Below are 16994 nucleotides of genomic sequence, written 5' to 3' on the forward strand. Positions count from 1 at the left end.
ACGAATAATTTGCTTTTAAAGAGGGAGGAGCCCCCACCCCCACCCCACAAAAGTTAATTCCCTGTCTGTTAAACCAGCATGTTCAATTTTTAAGACACTTAACGTTTGTTTAAAAGTACGTCATGATCCTGACGACCGAAGACACACGTGTTTTGCGTGTGCAGGAAAGAGGACACTCATCATTTACTGATTCACTATGAGTCGGCAGAGCTCCGGAGGGATGCCTATCATATGTGGAAGACATTAAACATGAACCTGTTGCTATGGAGCGGACACACACGCAAGCACACACACAGAGTCCATTTTAGAACTAAGAAACGAAGAGAATAATAGAGAAAGAGACTGTGGAGAGCAGTGAAGTAAGCTGTTAAAGCCATCAGAGGCAGGGAGGGTCCCCGCTGTTGTCCATAAAAGCTTAAATGTAGCAGACAGCTTAGAAAGTCTGCCTCAGTACTTTCCCTCCTCCCTCCCTCCCTGCTCTTCACTTTTCACTTCTTCTCTCCCGGTGTGCAGTATTTCAAAGTTCATGTATAATAAAAACGAGCTGCAGGTATTCCTGATTCAGCTACTTCTGCGATCAAAAAAGGAATCAAAGGACCGAATCGGTCGACTCTCGCCGAGCAACAACAAAGCCATGCCGCGGGCCGCATGCACAAGTCGACGGCAAATTCAATGATATCCAAATATCGACACCTCGGGGCGCACGGGCGCCGACCACGGGCCGGAGCTTGGGGAGGAAAACAAAAAGGAGAAAATGAGGAAGAAGAAAAGATACAGCTACTTTGCTAAGGTTAAATTAAAGGCAGGAGAAACTACAAGTGAAAGACTAACAGCGGCAAGCGAGCGCTCCGTCCGCACAGCGCTTGACTTTATTACTGTCAGATGGCACAGGAGCAATGATAATTAATAACGTAGCTAATTACGGGCTCATAACTTATCTTCCTTAGCTTCTCATTACGGAAAAGGGTCGACGGATTGATGAATCCTCCAAGGGTCAAATATGAGCCGAGTAACAGCGAAGGACACCGCCAAGGACAGTAAACACATCTCCACTTTGCCAGTATCTACAACTCACGGCGGATCAAGCAGCCACTGCCAGAGAGCCCAGAGAAACGGAAAAGTCCTCCGTCACACAGGAAGTGAGGACCCCCATGTTTTTAAGTTCCCTTTGGAGTAAGAAGAAACCTGTTGTGATGGGGGATCGTTTCTGCTCTTCGTGCGACGCTAACTCAGTGGGAAAGAAAAAGAAAAAAAATCACTGAACATATGCAGCGGAAAAATGGTATTCGTGCGATAGTTAACGGATCTCATGGTAGTCTTTGTTTGAGACACTGTTAGACAAGCGGACAGGCACTTTGTCTGAAGTGTACTGAGGCCCCTTGGCATCAACACTGTCTAGGACCACTTTTTTTCTTGGACTGCAGTATTACCCGCGGTAACGGCTTCTTGTGGGATTGTAAACACACAGATATTTTCCAGCGAACACCAGGAAGACTGTAAGAGACTACAAACATGTTGGACAACAGTGTTTTCCCTCTGTCCCTCTGTCCCTCTGCTGTAAGCAACTGTAAATAGTGAACTCAAGAATTGACATGCTGCTATAGAAGTTGGGAGCAAAAGCGAAACAAACAGCAGGGCGACCTTTCTTCTTCTTCTTCTTCTTCGGGCCAATCCAGAGCAACTTGGAGCAGCTTAAAGAAAAGAGTATAAAGCCCTCCACCATGGTGAGGAGACAGAAGCCACACTCTGCTGGCTAACAGAGAAGAGTAAATACTGAAAACCACACACAAGCATCCATTCACCCACGCCCTCCAAACACACACACACACACACACACACACACAGAACACACTAAAGTACAGGCAATGATCCTGAAACTATTCAATCACACCACACACACATAAACACACCACAGCACCAGTTGGCAGCTGATAAAAGTCTGCTCCGAGTCATCAACTCTGCTTTCTAAGTCTCTTTCCCCGTCCCTCTCACTAAGTTGAGTCCTTTCTTTCCCTCTTTCCATTCTTGTTCTTTTCTGCTATTTTCTCCCCCTTTGTGCAGATTTCATCCAACTTTCTTTCATCAGCTTTAAATTTTTTCCAGGTCATTGCATCATTTTTGGATTTTTTTTTTTTTGCAATGTTCCTCCACAATCCATTTCTCATTATTCTGGTGTCCATGACTTTTTTTTCTTTTTTCATTCCTTCCTATACCAATTGTGGCGATAAGTTAATGAGCTGGTTAAGGGGATATAATGAAAAAGATGAGTTTTGGCAGGTCTGAGGAGATGTTTGCCATCTGTGTGTGTTTGTGTGTGTGTGTGTGTGTGTGTATGTGTGTGTGTGTGTGTGTGTTTCCGCGTGCATGTCTGCCTGCATTGAAAGACAAAAATGGAGCCCCGTCAGACCAACAAAACTCAAATTTCATGCAGTGATACAATTCTGGGACCAAACCCAAACACAACAGCCAGCCAGCCAGCTAGCCGCGCGCACGCACAAACACACACACACACACACACACACACACACACACACACACACACACACACAACTTGTGTCATGTGTAAAACTCCAGCCAAAATAGCAGACATGTTGAGGTAAGTGATGAAGTGTTGAAGCAGATTAATAGAAATGTGAAAAAGAGACGACTTGATGCAAGCTCCCTCCAGCGTTTCCCCATACACAGGCTCTACCTGGGCAGCCTGCCCTGGTAGAGTAAATCACTCAGTTTCCACCTGACGCCTTATTTCACTCTCTTCATACTAATTTCTTGGCCGACACATCTGTCTGAGTTGCGGGCGCTTCGATAACCGAGTGGGGACAGGAGGCTTCTCTGCGCCCGGCCGCCCAAGCTAGCGTCTACCAGCGTCCCGCACGGGAGGCATTTAGGGAACGACTGTAAATTTCGGCTACAGGAAATAACCTGGGTCACAACCTCGCCCTCTGAACTGCACGAGTCTCTGCATGCACATCAGTCACCTGCCGCGCCACCCACGCCACATGTGAGTTCTCGACCTGTGGGAAACCGCTCCCCGGTCTCCCTACGTCTTGTATATTTGTTCCACACAAAAAAAACTGTTTACTGAACCTAAGCTGACATGAATCCTTCACTGCAGTTTGACAGATATGGCTTTGAGAAGGTCAGTATTGATGTTTTTCTGGTCGGAATCTGCTGAAAGCTAACCAAGCAAAGTAACTAAAGAGGAGGATCATTTTTAAATCTGTCAGGGAGTGATGAAACAAGAAGCAACCACGCGGAGATGAAGAGCAGCACACTTCAAACTCCTCAGCATGATCTCAAACTTTACTGAGTCCTGCTGTGGCACGGAAAAAACCGCTTGCACCGTGTCCAGCATGAAATCGGATCGCAGGCGCAGTTACTTTGACTGACGTCCTTCCTGAAACAATAGGACTTTGTTTGGCCTAAATGTCCCTCAGTGCACATCTGGGTTTCAGTTCTTTAACAACCCAATTTAACTTATCCTTCTCAAAATCCTTTACATCATGCATTTATCAGATATCAGATACTTTTAGCTCCTAAATAGTGTTACATGTATCGTCCTCAAGACAAATCAATACTGGTCTGCCTCTACCCTTAAACCTACCTGACTTTAGAAAAGTTGACAGCAATATTTTAGGATTTAACCTGCTCGTAGATAAAAATGTTTATTCCAAAAAAATATTCCACCGAAACTCATCCACATTCGGGCCGAGAACAAACCGCCCGTCAACTGTTCTTATCATCCTGAGAGTTTTGTTCGTGACAGTGAAGAGGAACTCTTCGGGTGCGCTATTTGAAAATCGGGAAGTATTCAGAGACCGAGGCACTCAAACTCAACCCCTTGAAGAGGGAAGCCGACGTCTGACTAAACACTGAAAAATGATTTAAGTGTGACTAGATTTCAGACAAGAAAAAAAAAAAAAAAAAACGGGTCAAGAAGGTTGTCATGGGAACTCTCATTGCACATGTTTGCACTGTGTCTCATACAGTAAGTTTATGAATTCCTTTTCACAGTGACATATGTTTTGTGTTCAGTACTGTCTGTGTCACATTGCTACTGCAGAGTTCTCTCTTTGCCTTCACAAATGCCAGAAGTAATGTCGCTGCATACACACAGCTAACGCTGTAACCCACTTCACTTTCACGCACTCTGCGTCCACACACACTCAACGTAACGCGCCCAACCTGTCTCACGTGCGTTTACACAATAACTATATTCTGCTTCTTCTTCTCTGTGACACATTCACTGGTTTCCGACAGTTTCCCAGGGGGGAGTACATTTCATTTCCTCACGCATGCGTTGCTTTGGTAGCTGCTGCACCGGGGGCCCCGCGATGCACCCCGAGGGCCCCCGGCGGCCTCATCCAGCCTCACGCTCCCCCTGCTGGAACCATCTGTTGGGCTTCTTCTGTGGCAGCCGGCCCCAGGAAACAACGCGGCAGGGGGTTGATTAGAAAAGACTCACTGTGAATTTTTACTTACAGCATATGTCTGGGTTTTTTTTTTTTTTTTTTTTTGTGGAAATCCTTTTAAGTTTTAGAAGCAAAAACTGAGGCACTGAGCCGAGTCCAAGTCAACAATCAAGTTTTGTCGAATAGAGTCTCACGTCAACAGGGACAATGTCTCAAGTCTTTTAAAGACTAGTCTCGAGTCAAGGTCCTGTCCAAAAACAAAACAAAAAAAACTCAAGTTAAGCCCCAAATCAGTGGAGGGAAGTCCAAATCTAATCTGAAGTCTTTTCTCATGTCAAGCCCCAAGTCTCGTCCAAGGAAACCAGACTGGACAAATCCAAGTTGTCTCAAGTCTTGTTAGAAACAAGTGTAAAGTCCACCTCCATGTCTTGTCAAAACAAGTCTCAAATCAAATCCCAAGCCTTGCTAAAGTAAGCCTGAAGTTAGTCGAGTCCAAGTCCAAGTCAAATATCAAATACGTCTTGTCAAAGATAGACAAGGTTCAAGTCCACTAAGACAAGTCTCATCAATCAAATCTCAGGTCAAGTGCAGACGAGTTAGTCGAGACAATGAAATATCAAGTCTTGTCAAAACAAGCCCCAAGAGAAGTCTCAAGTCACAACTCAAATAAGCCAAGTAATAAGTCAAATATCGAGTCCACCAGAGTGTCAAATCTCAAGTCTACAGCCCTGCTAGTTTATATTTAGGTTTTGGGTTTAGTTTTATAATTACATTTCAGATTTCCGGCGGAGAGTTATGATCACAGTTGAGGTTGGGGGGATGAATGTTAGCGAGGGAACACGACTGAGCTCATGTGGCCACGGTTGGAACTATTTACGTAAGAGCTTCTGACAATCAAAATCAAAGTCGGCTGGATAAAAAGAAAAAAAGTTAACTGAACAGAACCCATCGGCTTTATGTAGTACACTTCAAATATCGGACAGGGATGAGTGATTGGACTCCGAGAGAGAGATATAAAACTCACCCGACACACACACACACACACACACACACACACACACACACACACACACACACACACACACACACACACACACACACACACACACACACACACCCTTGCATTTGCTTTCATAAGATTTGACAGTGTGACACGCTACAAGCTCCCATGGAAGGCTGAGAAAATGAAGCAGTTTACAGGAACAAGAGCGATTTAAAAAATATATATTTCGCACAACAGAGAGGGAAGAGAGATTGAGAACATGGAGGCGAGAGAGAAACAGTGATGGATGGGAGACAGAAGGGGAAGTGGAGGAAAGACACACACACACACACACACACACACACACACACACACAAGCACGCACGCTGTAATGACACACTTTAATGTGAGTTGGCAGACTGTGAGCAGACAGAAGCAGATCATAGAAACCAGTCATTCAGATCAGACGACCATTCAAATCAACCAGTCACACTGGAAGGTTTCACTTGAGACCAGTATGGGTTTTTTCTGAAGGCCCGCAGCAACGCGCCTGGACTGAAACTGCCAGTGAATTATTTCACCCATCGAATTAAACCTGTCAATTTTCATATAAACTGTGTTTGAGATGTTCAGTGTTGATATTTAGTGTTTACTAGAAGAAGCCTGACATGGCCCGGATAACCCCTGCAGCCAGGCTGCGGGCAGCAACGGAGACGGGGTATTAGGTTCTCTCTGTGCGGATGCTCCATCTTCCTTTGCCTGTGGTAGAAGTCTTCATGCGCCCCAAAAAAAAAAAAAAAAAAAAAGGACACGATTTAAAAATGGACGTGTCCGTTTCAGAATTACAGCTGTTTAATGTCCCTCCACATTGAGAGAACATAATAATGTAAAGAAGGGCTGCTGATGCAGAAGCGTGCCAGCGACCTCCTCCCAAAAATCCCCAGAAGGGGGAAAAGAAGCACCTCCTCTAGGAGTGACTGCAACAACTTACGTGCAAAAACACTGCAGCCCCTGTGCAGTGAGGCCGACTGGGGCTGGTCTCATCTGGGAGAAGTTCCATTCGACTGCCCCCCTGGTCGAAAGGCAACGCTGTTGTGACGTCCCTTAAACGCGACCGAACCACCAGTGGGTCAGTCAGTACAAACTCCAAAGATATCAAATATGTCAGGTTGAAATTTGGGGAAATGTGTAAAGAAGCCATAAAAAAAAACAATAATAATAACTAACTGAGGAAACACTCAGAAGCCAAAAGGCAAAGCTCCAGCGATAAGAGACACCTTATCTAATCTGTTGCAGCCACAAATAAAATTTGTCGGAATATCTGTTGCTATTAACACCCTGTTCTCAGGCCCTGTGGGGTCAAATTTGAAATAAGAGACCCAGGACAATGCTGGACGCAACCCAGAGTCAAGATGAGCTTTAGACCTTGAAACGAGGACATGTTTTGTTTTGGTTTTTTTTAAAGTGAGGACATCTTGTGCGGTCCATACTCCTTCAGAGGGCTGTTTGAGGGTTAGGACTTAGGTTTTTGGCGTTAAAGCGTTTGGGTGGAGGTTAGAGTTGATGACGGTCCTCATAAGTTAGGAAACAAAAAGGGGCCCCACTGCGCTTTCCTCCTTTTTTCCCGAAACTCGTGTTTATTTCTCAAAGTTAGGCTCTTACGTCTAAGTCTGCAACAGTAAAGACATTTATCCACCGCGCTAATACAAAAATATAATGTTGTGATGTTCGTGTATTGAAGTTATTACTGCAATAAGGCAATATAATACGAGACAGAGAGGGGTGTGTGTGTGTGTGTGGGGTGTCGGCAACTGGCTGGTGTGTGAGAAGAGCGTACGAGGGGCAGCAGAATCTCAGCAATAATTCAGTTTATAGAAACGGCCTGCAGCCTCCAATTAACCCACCCACTGCCCCACCACACACACACACACACACACCAGCCACCAAAATAAAACACCCGGTGGCATACTTGGGAACCCACGAGGGTTTCTAATGACAGCGGAGGAGGGGGAAAAGCCTGAATAATCAGTGGAGATAACAATGGATAGAAATGCAGAATGACAGAGAGAGAAAGTGAAGGTAGTTACTAAAAAATATTTAGTGAGGAAAAAAAAAAAAGAGGACGATCATTTTTGGAGATGAAAAGAAGCTTTTTTTAAAACAGGATTTCAGAATTAAGGTCAAAGGAATTTTGAAGGAAGTTACCTGTTCGGTTTCGAGGCCTGTTGATCTCTGGTGACATCAACCACCTCACTCTCCTGAAAGAAAGACAAAGAAAACGTTACAAAATAATTTAGTTCAGGTAAATTGGGGATTTGTAACTGGAACCACCCGGTCACTCAAATTTCATCTCTCGAATTACAGCTCGAATTTACTGAAAAACTCGAAGGAATCAACGACCGGCCCCCGAGGGTTGTGCTCAAATCACCGGTCAAAGCCAGGTGGCCCATTTGTTCCCCATTAGCCCAGAGAACGACTGCGTCGTGCGTGGGTGGAGGCCCATGCCGCAGGTGTCCACCACTCGGACTTTGCCTTAAACGTCCTCATAGGAAACTTGTTGGCCGCGCGTCTACATTTAACCCCAACCCGATGCATGTTTTTCTGTTGCTGCATTTTAACAGTGTCCGGTCCGTATGCTCTTGTATCCAGCCAGTTGAACACTTTGACCAAAGAATATTTAAGTAAAATCAGTTCTTGCCTCTGGGAAAAAAACCCCATTGTCAACACTGTATCCACATCGACAGTGAATGCTCATACACGGTAGCACTGATACTCCCCATGTAGGGCTGCAAATAGCTGTTAGTCTCACTACTGACTAATCTATGGATTATTTTTGGTTCATCCTCTAGTATCGAAGAAGCCAAAGTGATGTCGTCACAAAACTTATTTGGGTCTAACCAACAGGATAAGGATTCACTACAATAATGATGATGCTGTGAATCAGAGAGAAACACCGAATCCACTTGAAGTGACGACAGCATTATTCAACTTTTTTTTTAAATGGTTTTTGTTTAGACTCCTGGTTGAAGGTCGGGGAAAGAGCGTGGTCTGGTTTAATACAGAAAAACTAAACTTAAATCTAGACTAGTTGGCTGGTCCCAGGAGTAAGAGAACACTCAGAAAACAGTCAAAATTAGGCACAATTTAAATCGATAAAGTTAAACATCGTGCGAAAAAATATTGCGTGCGTTAACACACTGCTCCGGTCGAGTTTATATGCCAGTTTATTCTGACTGCGTCCACATACAAAACCTTACTGTCATATTCTTAAACAAAATAACGCCAAACCACGCTGCTTTCACCAGATGTCTACTCTGCCACTTTCCCCCCGTGCTGGTTCACAACATCCAGGCATTAGTGTCTGTGTGTGTGTGTGTGTGTGTGTGTGTGGCGCACATCTCCACTGCTGTGCCAGAGCTGCTAGCACGGCTGTAGATTCTCAGTCTTGTTCATGCAAAACTGCCTAATAACTGGAAGAATTGCACAAAGGCAACTTGTTTATTCGTCAGCCCTCCGTTATGTAACATAGGGAATTGTTACACTTCGATTTTTTTTTTTTTTTTTTTCCCCCCACTTGTATATTTGGAAGATAGTGTTTTCAAATAAGCTTAACCCACACAATGCACTGGGGCTACGACTGTCAATACTGGTACAAACTCCGTTCCACCGAAATTGAATCTGGCTCGACGCCCGCAACAGAAACCGCTACAGGAAAGCCTGTGGATCAAAGTGAAAACCAGGCTCATATTCACAGCGATGGCAACGTTAATTCGATGTAATTAATTCACAGAAACTGCCAGAAATCTCGTATTATCTATCAGACAGAAAAGCATATTATTGCCTGGAATAATAACAAAAAGCTGGAGCTCTGCCTGAGTTTATACAGAGCCCTTCATCAGGGCATGAATTAAAGTAAAGGCATTTTAATTTGTGATAATACGAGAGGAGAGCCTCAGTTTTTCTCTCATAACGATAACATTAATGCTTATAGGCACAGAAGGCTCTAAAATAAAGGGACTTTTTAACTGAGAAGATAAAGGGAAAAAAATCAATTTGGAGAGTAATCTTCGTAATGAGACAACCAAACAGACAAAAAGCTAGAGACACTGTAGGTGTATGATGAACAAAGTGCGGCCAAGGCCCAAATGTTGCTGAACAAGCCTCCGGTAATTCAGGTCGCAGGTATTTTCATTTTCATTTCACACCGTTAAACTCGGAGGAGGAGCTGCTCAACGCTCAGCCGTGTTGCCTTTCACTTCACATTGAAACACGTAGCAAAGAAGCTAGTGGGGCAGGACTCTGAATGTGTGTGTACTCTCGTATGTGTCCGTGTGTGTGTGTGTGTGGGGTGAAGTTTGTTTGGCAGCACTTCTAACAATGTTGAGGCCCTCGGTGCTATCCAACAGAATGGTCCAGTCTGTCTCCACTCTATCTCAAAGAACCATATGCTTCTAGATAGCAGAGCCGACGTACGTGTGTGTGTGTGTGTGTGTGTGTGTGTGTGTGTGTGTGTGTGTTTATTCATTTGTTTGAGTGAGCGTGTGTCCATATGTTCCAGCATCTAACATCCAACATCTAAACATCCAGATGGCGAAGCATCAGTCGACACAATGTTTCCTTCCATCATCAGGAAGTAGCTTGAAAACCGTTAAGACAATAAATATTCATCATCTGGGCTTTAGGGACCGACCACGCCGCTCTCTTGACAATTATACAGCAGTTATTAGATTATGGTAATAACATTTTATTTTAAATTTTTTTTGATTTTATTTTTTTAAAAACAACCAGGCTGAGGATGATACACAGGAGGAGAAAAGGCTGTGGTCTAAATAAGCGAAAGGAACGGATCAAATTTGCGAGGAAACAAAAGACACAAACAAATCCAGTCCTCCTCCTCCATTTTTCCCCACCGCCGAGGAGGTCATGTGATCACCCGTGGCTGTTTGTTTGCTGGGTTATTCGTCAGCGGGATTAGGCAAAAAGTGATGAACCGATTGGCGCCGAACTTGGTGGAGGGATGGGGCATTTGGTTCAGGGGAGAACCCGCTAAATTTCGGGGCAGATCCGGATCATTTCCTATGAACTTGAATTTTTTTTCCTATGAGGTCTGGTGTATGTTGTTTGACGACGGCAACTGGCAGACGTCTGCGCTCTGCTTTTCTAGGGGGGAAGCTTTTATCAACTGTGCTCTCTTGCTCCAAACGGTGGCTCTCATTTCCTCAGGTTTAAATCTCTGTTCAAGATCTGGAGAATAAAACAGTTTAGATTTCCAATTAATCACACAACTACAGAAGCACTGCATTCACTTGGCCCGACAATCCGACTGAATTTCCACATTTAGTTTCATTCCATTACTCAGTCTGACACTGAGCTCGTGTTAACTGTGTGTGTGTGTGTGTGTGTGTGTGGGTGATTTTAACGCCCAGACCAATCAGTAGTGAATGACTCATCTTTCCAGTCAATGTCACTTTCAGTCAGCGTTTGAGGAGCCGTTAACTTAAAAGAGCGCTCCACCGATTTAGCAGTGCCCTTCTATAACACTGTGGAACCTACAACGTATGCCGTTAAAATAAAATCGATGCAGAGAATCAGATAATGTAGTCTCCCCCCCCCCCCACACATTCTTCTTCCTGGTCAAGACCTGGCACCTACGTTACCCACAAGCCAACTTGACATTTAGGCGCGTAATGCCAGTAGCAGCTACAGTAGGAGCCTGGAGCCTCCAGCCTCACGCACGAGAGGACGAATGGGCTAATCAACACCTCCGCATTTTTTTTTTTTTTTCTCATTTTCATCCTCATAGTCCCGCCGAGCGACTCAAGTGACATCACTGGGGACATTTGTCGGGGCTTAACCCAGCTCCCTCTTGAGGCAGACAACGCGGAGGCATCGGGATCTTATTTCCATGAGTTTTATTAAATTTTCAGCGGGCTATTGTGCATTCTTCTCTCCGGCTCACCCTCCGCTGACCTCTCCTCCGCCTCTCAAATCCAGTCTCCTCTTCAATATGGTTCAACAACCGGCTCAGCTGTGAATCAGTAAATGGCAGGAAAAGGCCGAGGACATTGTTGCATATTTTAATTTCGATTTTAAGAGTAAACTTTTCTTCAGATTTTTTTTGAGAAGCTGTGATGGTAATGTAGATTAAATGTATTATTACTATGATTTATATTAGTAACAGAAGCATAAATACTTGGTTTATTTCCATTTTTGGCCGGACTTCTATAAAAAAAAAAAATGAGGCAGACGGAGGAAGGACACACACAGCAGGTCCAGATTGTAGGCAGGGACGCCCTCCGCTCTCTGTCTGACCTCTATGCCAGGAAAACACACACACACACACACACACATTGTCTCTGTCTGTCTCACACACGCCATGGGTCACGTGTCATGTGCCAAGAGAGACACTCGAACACTGGCAGTCGCGTCCGGAGACAAAGACCCCAAACACACTCTCTCTCATGAACATGCACGCACAACTGAAGCTCACGCCTGATGCCTCATCTCCGTGCGATTAAATACTAACACACTCACCGAAACAGAGACAGGAAAACAAAGACAAGAGGGAGAAACAGCGTTTCCATCCTGACAAGCAAAAGGTTTTGGCCATTTATTAGGTTGTTGCAGTTGGCAGACATTGTTTTAAAGGAATTATGTGTTTCGAGGGATCTCTTCTGTGGGAAACTCAATGCAGGGGCCCCAAAACACTCAGACGCCAGCGGTCAATCTGTGAATTTGGGGAATTCGTTCAGTTTCTATCCTTTTTTGCATCTTTTTTTTCGCTGAGTTAACATTTGTAGCATTAAGACTTGCATCTAAAAACACGCTGCGAACTGCAACAGTCATCGACTCTGAAGCCGCGGGTTTGCCTTGTGAAGCAAAGGCGTGTGCTGCACTCTGTTTTATTGCGTGTGTGTGTGTGTGTGTGTGTGTGTGTGTGCGTGTGTGCTGCCGTGGCTAGCCAATCACATCCCCTACGGTTACAACACAACGTCTTTAGTTTCTAAGGGAAATTCTGTGACAGTCGCACTCTTTGGCCCAATTTACACTTGTCATACGAAGCGCACGTCAAGTTTAAGTATCCGAGTAACAACCACTGACGCACTGGTGTTTGTTTACATTTATCAACATATAAATCCTGTTACCTAGATTTCCGTCCGTCTCTGACGCCTCTTGGCGTTAAAGTGCAGCTGAGACCTGGAGATCGTCCTGCTCATTAAGACTAAGGTGTCATCTCCTCTTGTTTGCCGACGCCGTAATTCTTTTGATTGCGACACGTGATGAGCGGTAAGGTAATGTGAGGTCACAAGCTCTGCTCACAGGATGTAATTACGGTTTCAAACAGCTGAAACCTCATTTTTCCACGGAAGACCCCTAAGGATTCCATTCTCACAGACTTGCAGAGGAAATCCATTCCCATAAACGAGACGCAACTGCAAACTCCCCTCAGACTAGTCCACACACATACATACATACTAAACAGCTTTCAGTGACAAATACGGCAGCCAATCTAGTTTCTGCGGCCAAGACATTAGCTACACAGTTGTGGGAGTCACAAGACGACGGCAAATCTTTAACACGCCGAACTTCGCCGGCAGCCTGCAAACATATCAACGCTTTTGAAAACAGACAGTTCTAGTTTTTAAAAACGGACGTGAAAAGGTCCCCTCGCAGTGCGATTAAAAATGAAGCGGGCAAAAGCGGCAGACATTAGCGTTAACATTCATCAGGTGGACACAAAACAGGCCTGCCGATGAATGCCAATGCTGCTCTGTGTCCGCTGGATGTGCAAGTAGGCAACTACTTGTTAAAGCACGAGCCACAACATCTCAAGGATGCAGAAAAGTGAGGGAAAAGAGGTGTCAAGAAGAGAGGAGGCGGGAAAGGAAAAAAAAGAAAAGAAAATCAAGGGATAGACGAAGAAAGACGGAATAAAATGTGCCCAAGTACTGTGAAAAAGATAAATGAGCTATTCTGTCAAGATAGATAATGAATGTTAAAACTATGCAAATGCTAAAACCCTCTGCATAAGTCCTTTTTAAACATAGGATGTGTAAATGACCGTGTAGACGTGTGTGTGTGTGTGTGTGTGTGTGTGTGTGTGTAGGCTTATTTGTGTAGGATTTTAAGCAATTAGGACAGGAAACAGAGGCACTGTTGCTTTAACTTCCCCGTGGAGTTAAGTTATGCACCGTCAACACACACACACACACACACACACACACAGCAAATTCCCACACTGACTGACAACACGGTCTCAGCTGTGAAACGTCTCACACACACACAGACACAAATACACACTTAAAAGCACACTCTCAACTTCCTCTTGACCTATTTCCCAAACACAACACACCACCTCTCTTTTCCATCCCATCCCTCCCTCTCTCTCTCCTCATCTGCTGGAAGCAAGGCAGACCAGACCACTTCTGCTTTGTGTCACCAGATCAGAGGACAGGACACACACACACACACACACACACACACACACACACACACAGTTAATCAGTTTATGAGGCCAAAGGCATGCAGGGCAAAATCCTTCTGTAAACTGGACTGTACTGGGTCTTTGTGTAACTGTGCTGCCCTGTTTCATGGTTCAGAGCGGTAATGACCCGAGTATATGACGGATAATATACAATAGTATGATTGATGCAACACGGCTCGGGATTTGGGAAAAACTGCCCGATTTTGTTGGCGTCTGACCTGAATCCATGGTAATTTGGTCGTCTACTATGTCAGCAGTGACAATTAATCGAACAATTTTTGGCAAAAATGTCACTAACATGCTTTAAAGACACATAGTTGTAGTAAGAATTTAGCCCAAAACAACAAAACAAAAAACAATACACCCTCTTAAAAGCTTGGAGAATGAAGAGGAGATGAAATGAGGAATACAAGGCCGGAAGGAAAATAAGTAGGAGGCTGAAAGTGGGGAAAGAGGGAGAGGGGAGATAAAAAAGTGGAGAGCTGAGCAGAGCTGCAGCAGTTTGTTTAACAGTCTGACAGGAAATGTTGAATCTGGCTCTATCAGCATGCTCTGATCAGGGCCGCCGAGACGGACCGGCTTCGAAATCAAGTGGAAAGTAATGTTGGAGGAGGAATTTCTTTGTTTACAGAGATATGTTTGGAGAGAGGTGGGGGAGGAGGAAATGAGGAAAAAGACGGAGGTCGGACGAATCTGAGGTGCACCGAACAAAAAAACCAATATGAGACACCACTTAGGAACAAAACTTCTACCACATCTCTAACAGTTTGTGTGGCTCTTCCTTTCTCATGCTCCCACTCTTCACTTCTTCTCTCCTCCAATAGCTCCCCCTCCTCCCACCGCCGTATCTCACCTCTATATGAAAACCAATTTCTAAGGATTTAAAAAGTAACATTATCTTGCAACAATACAGTTATTCTCCTTTATGCCCACGGAGATGGCTGACTGAACACCTACCTGCTCCGCATTCACTCGATTCCGCGCGTTCATAACCGAGGGAAGCCAAATACCATCACGGTCTTGTCGTCCATTTAGACTCCCAACAACTCCATGGAAGAAAAAACTGGATCCGTCACACCAGCATTCAACACGGCAAATATTTTCTTTTTTTACGGTGAAATCAGTTTAACTCAATGCACTAGCAACAGTTAGTGTCTTCTCTCAGCTGGCTACGAAATGCATTTGCAATCTGCGATATTTACCGAAGGAGGCGGGGTTGCACAAGTTACGGTTTTAATGTTTTTTTTCTCTTTTTCAAGTTCATGAGGCAGAAAGTGGAGAGTTTGTTTCCCCACTTCAATAGCTCTTTATTCCTGAAAACAAAATCCTGGAGAACGGGGGGGTTTAGGCCAAGTACAGAGGAAACAGAAATAAGCTCAGATTGCTATTGGGACTGACTACCACTAAAAAGTTCCCAGCTTGTCAGCATGTTAGCCGTCAGCTCACCATCTACATGAGTTTTTTAACTAGCTCTGGAAAAGAGCTTCTACGTCACCAGGCCTGTAGCACTGCCTATTTCGTTTTGCCATTTTATTTTTTTTTTTTTTTGCTGTGACCTTGACCTTTAAATGACAAATTCATTATCAAATTGTTTCAAATAATTTGAAAAGTAGATTTTTTTTTTTCCCCCCAGTGGCAGATTTTATCACTTGTTTGACATTTAATAAGAAAATATAAGTTTAAAACTCGAGTAATGCCCCAGCGTTATCTAGAAACTGATGGTCTACTGTCATCAGAGTGCGGTCTTGGCGGCTTTCCCACCAACAGAAGAATAATATTTTTTCGAGAAGTTACTGAAAACTTAATAAAAAATTCCTAAAGTATCTCTATCAGCCTTTATACACATAACAGACACAGCTGTTGTAAAGCAGGGATAGATGGCTGGATAGGTGGGGGCAAACACATCTGGTTCTGCTTAACATGACTGACATTCCTCAGGGAAGAGGGAGTCACAAAGAGCAGGCTGATTGGTAATGAACCGGACTTTTTACACCAGCGTCCGTCTCTTCAAAAAAATCCACTCCCAACAGGGATCTCTGCAGATCAGATGTGCGAGGTGTTTTACCATGTAAACAAAATCCCACGACTTCCAATCTGTGCAGCCGAAGGGTGTGGGAGCTGAGTTGACACTGCGGCCTTCATGTAATTGAATGGCTTTTCCTTGGAAGTCCGTTGATATGTCAGACGGCTTTGGCAACTTCGGCGAATAAAAATGTTCTTTCCAGGTCTATAACTGTCATTTTTTCAATGTTTAAAATGAGATGGAAAATATCTCCTAGTATGACTTGAGGATTTTCCAAATTTCCTGTGAATTTCTCCATGTCTGTACCTTAACATCTCAATTTTTTGTGATATTCCAAGAATTCCTTGACAAAAGCACGGGGCAGAGGGACTCTGTCCATTACGGTCCTGCTTAATTTCCTCCTTGGGGATGAATGACTTGGCTCCTCGCCCTATCCTCAACTTCCCCATCTAACAAATGGACCTCTCCATTGCAGTCTAATACTCCATTTTAGATCAACATTAGCGCCACATGAACAAGATGCAGCCCCCCCCCTTTCATTTCAGTGCGGTGGAGGTGCGAGCGTAGAGGATCCGGCAAAAGAAAAGTAGGGTCGCCCTGTAAAAAAAAAAAAAAGTTTAAGTAGGATCAACTTTTGCCGCAGTGCAACGCAACGTCGTCCGGGACAACGTCGGGCCAATTGAATATGGGGAAGCTCGCATTCCTGACAGAAGACCATGTAATGTTAACAACGTTAATTCTACTTATTTTGAGACAGAAGAAAAAGTAATTGCCTTCGTGATCACTTTCCAGATTTCGAAAATCCTGCCCCTCCAGCTGATGGAAGTACTACTCAAACTGAACTTCCTCAATGGTATTTTATTTACTTACCAGAACCTGAAGTTACACCCTACCTCCAAAGCAATGACTGAATTTTGAATTAAAAGCAGCTCAATACAGTTCAAATATTTAATTTTCCCCCACACATTCAAACAACAGTTTTCATTTCAAATAAAAATTGGGAGCCCTAGCAGCCAAGGGGAGTTCAGACACTACTATCCTCAGGGACGAGCAACTATCCTGGCTGAAAATTATTGCGTTTAATTATCTGTC

At 44.2% G+C, this 16994-nt stretch overlaps 1 protein-coding gene across 1 annotated transcript in view; it reads right to left on the bottom strand.

Moving 5' to 3' along the window:
• Nucleotides 1–16994, bottom strand: part of plxnb2a.1 (plexin b2a, tandem duplicate 1) — a 173719-nt gene that overhangs the window by 97910 nt on the left and 58815 nt on the right. Inside the window, exon 3 of the mRNA XM_040140381.1 lies at nucleotides 7600–7652. Coding sequence (XP_039996315.1) covers nucleotides 7600–7636 — 37 coding nt within the window. The 5' untranslated portion in view covers nucleotides 7637–7652. The remainder of the gene's footprint in view (nucleotides 1–7599; nucleotides 7653–16994) is intronic.

The sequence above is a fragment of the Xiphias gladius genome, chromosome 2 (genome assembly GCF_016859285.1).
Source record: "Xiphias gladius isolate SHS-SW01 ecotype Sanya breed wild chromosome 2, ASM1685928v1, whole genome shotgun sequence".
NCBI lineage: Eukaryota > Metazoa > Chordata > Actinopteri > Istiophoriformes > Xiphiidae > Xiphias > Xiphias gladius.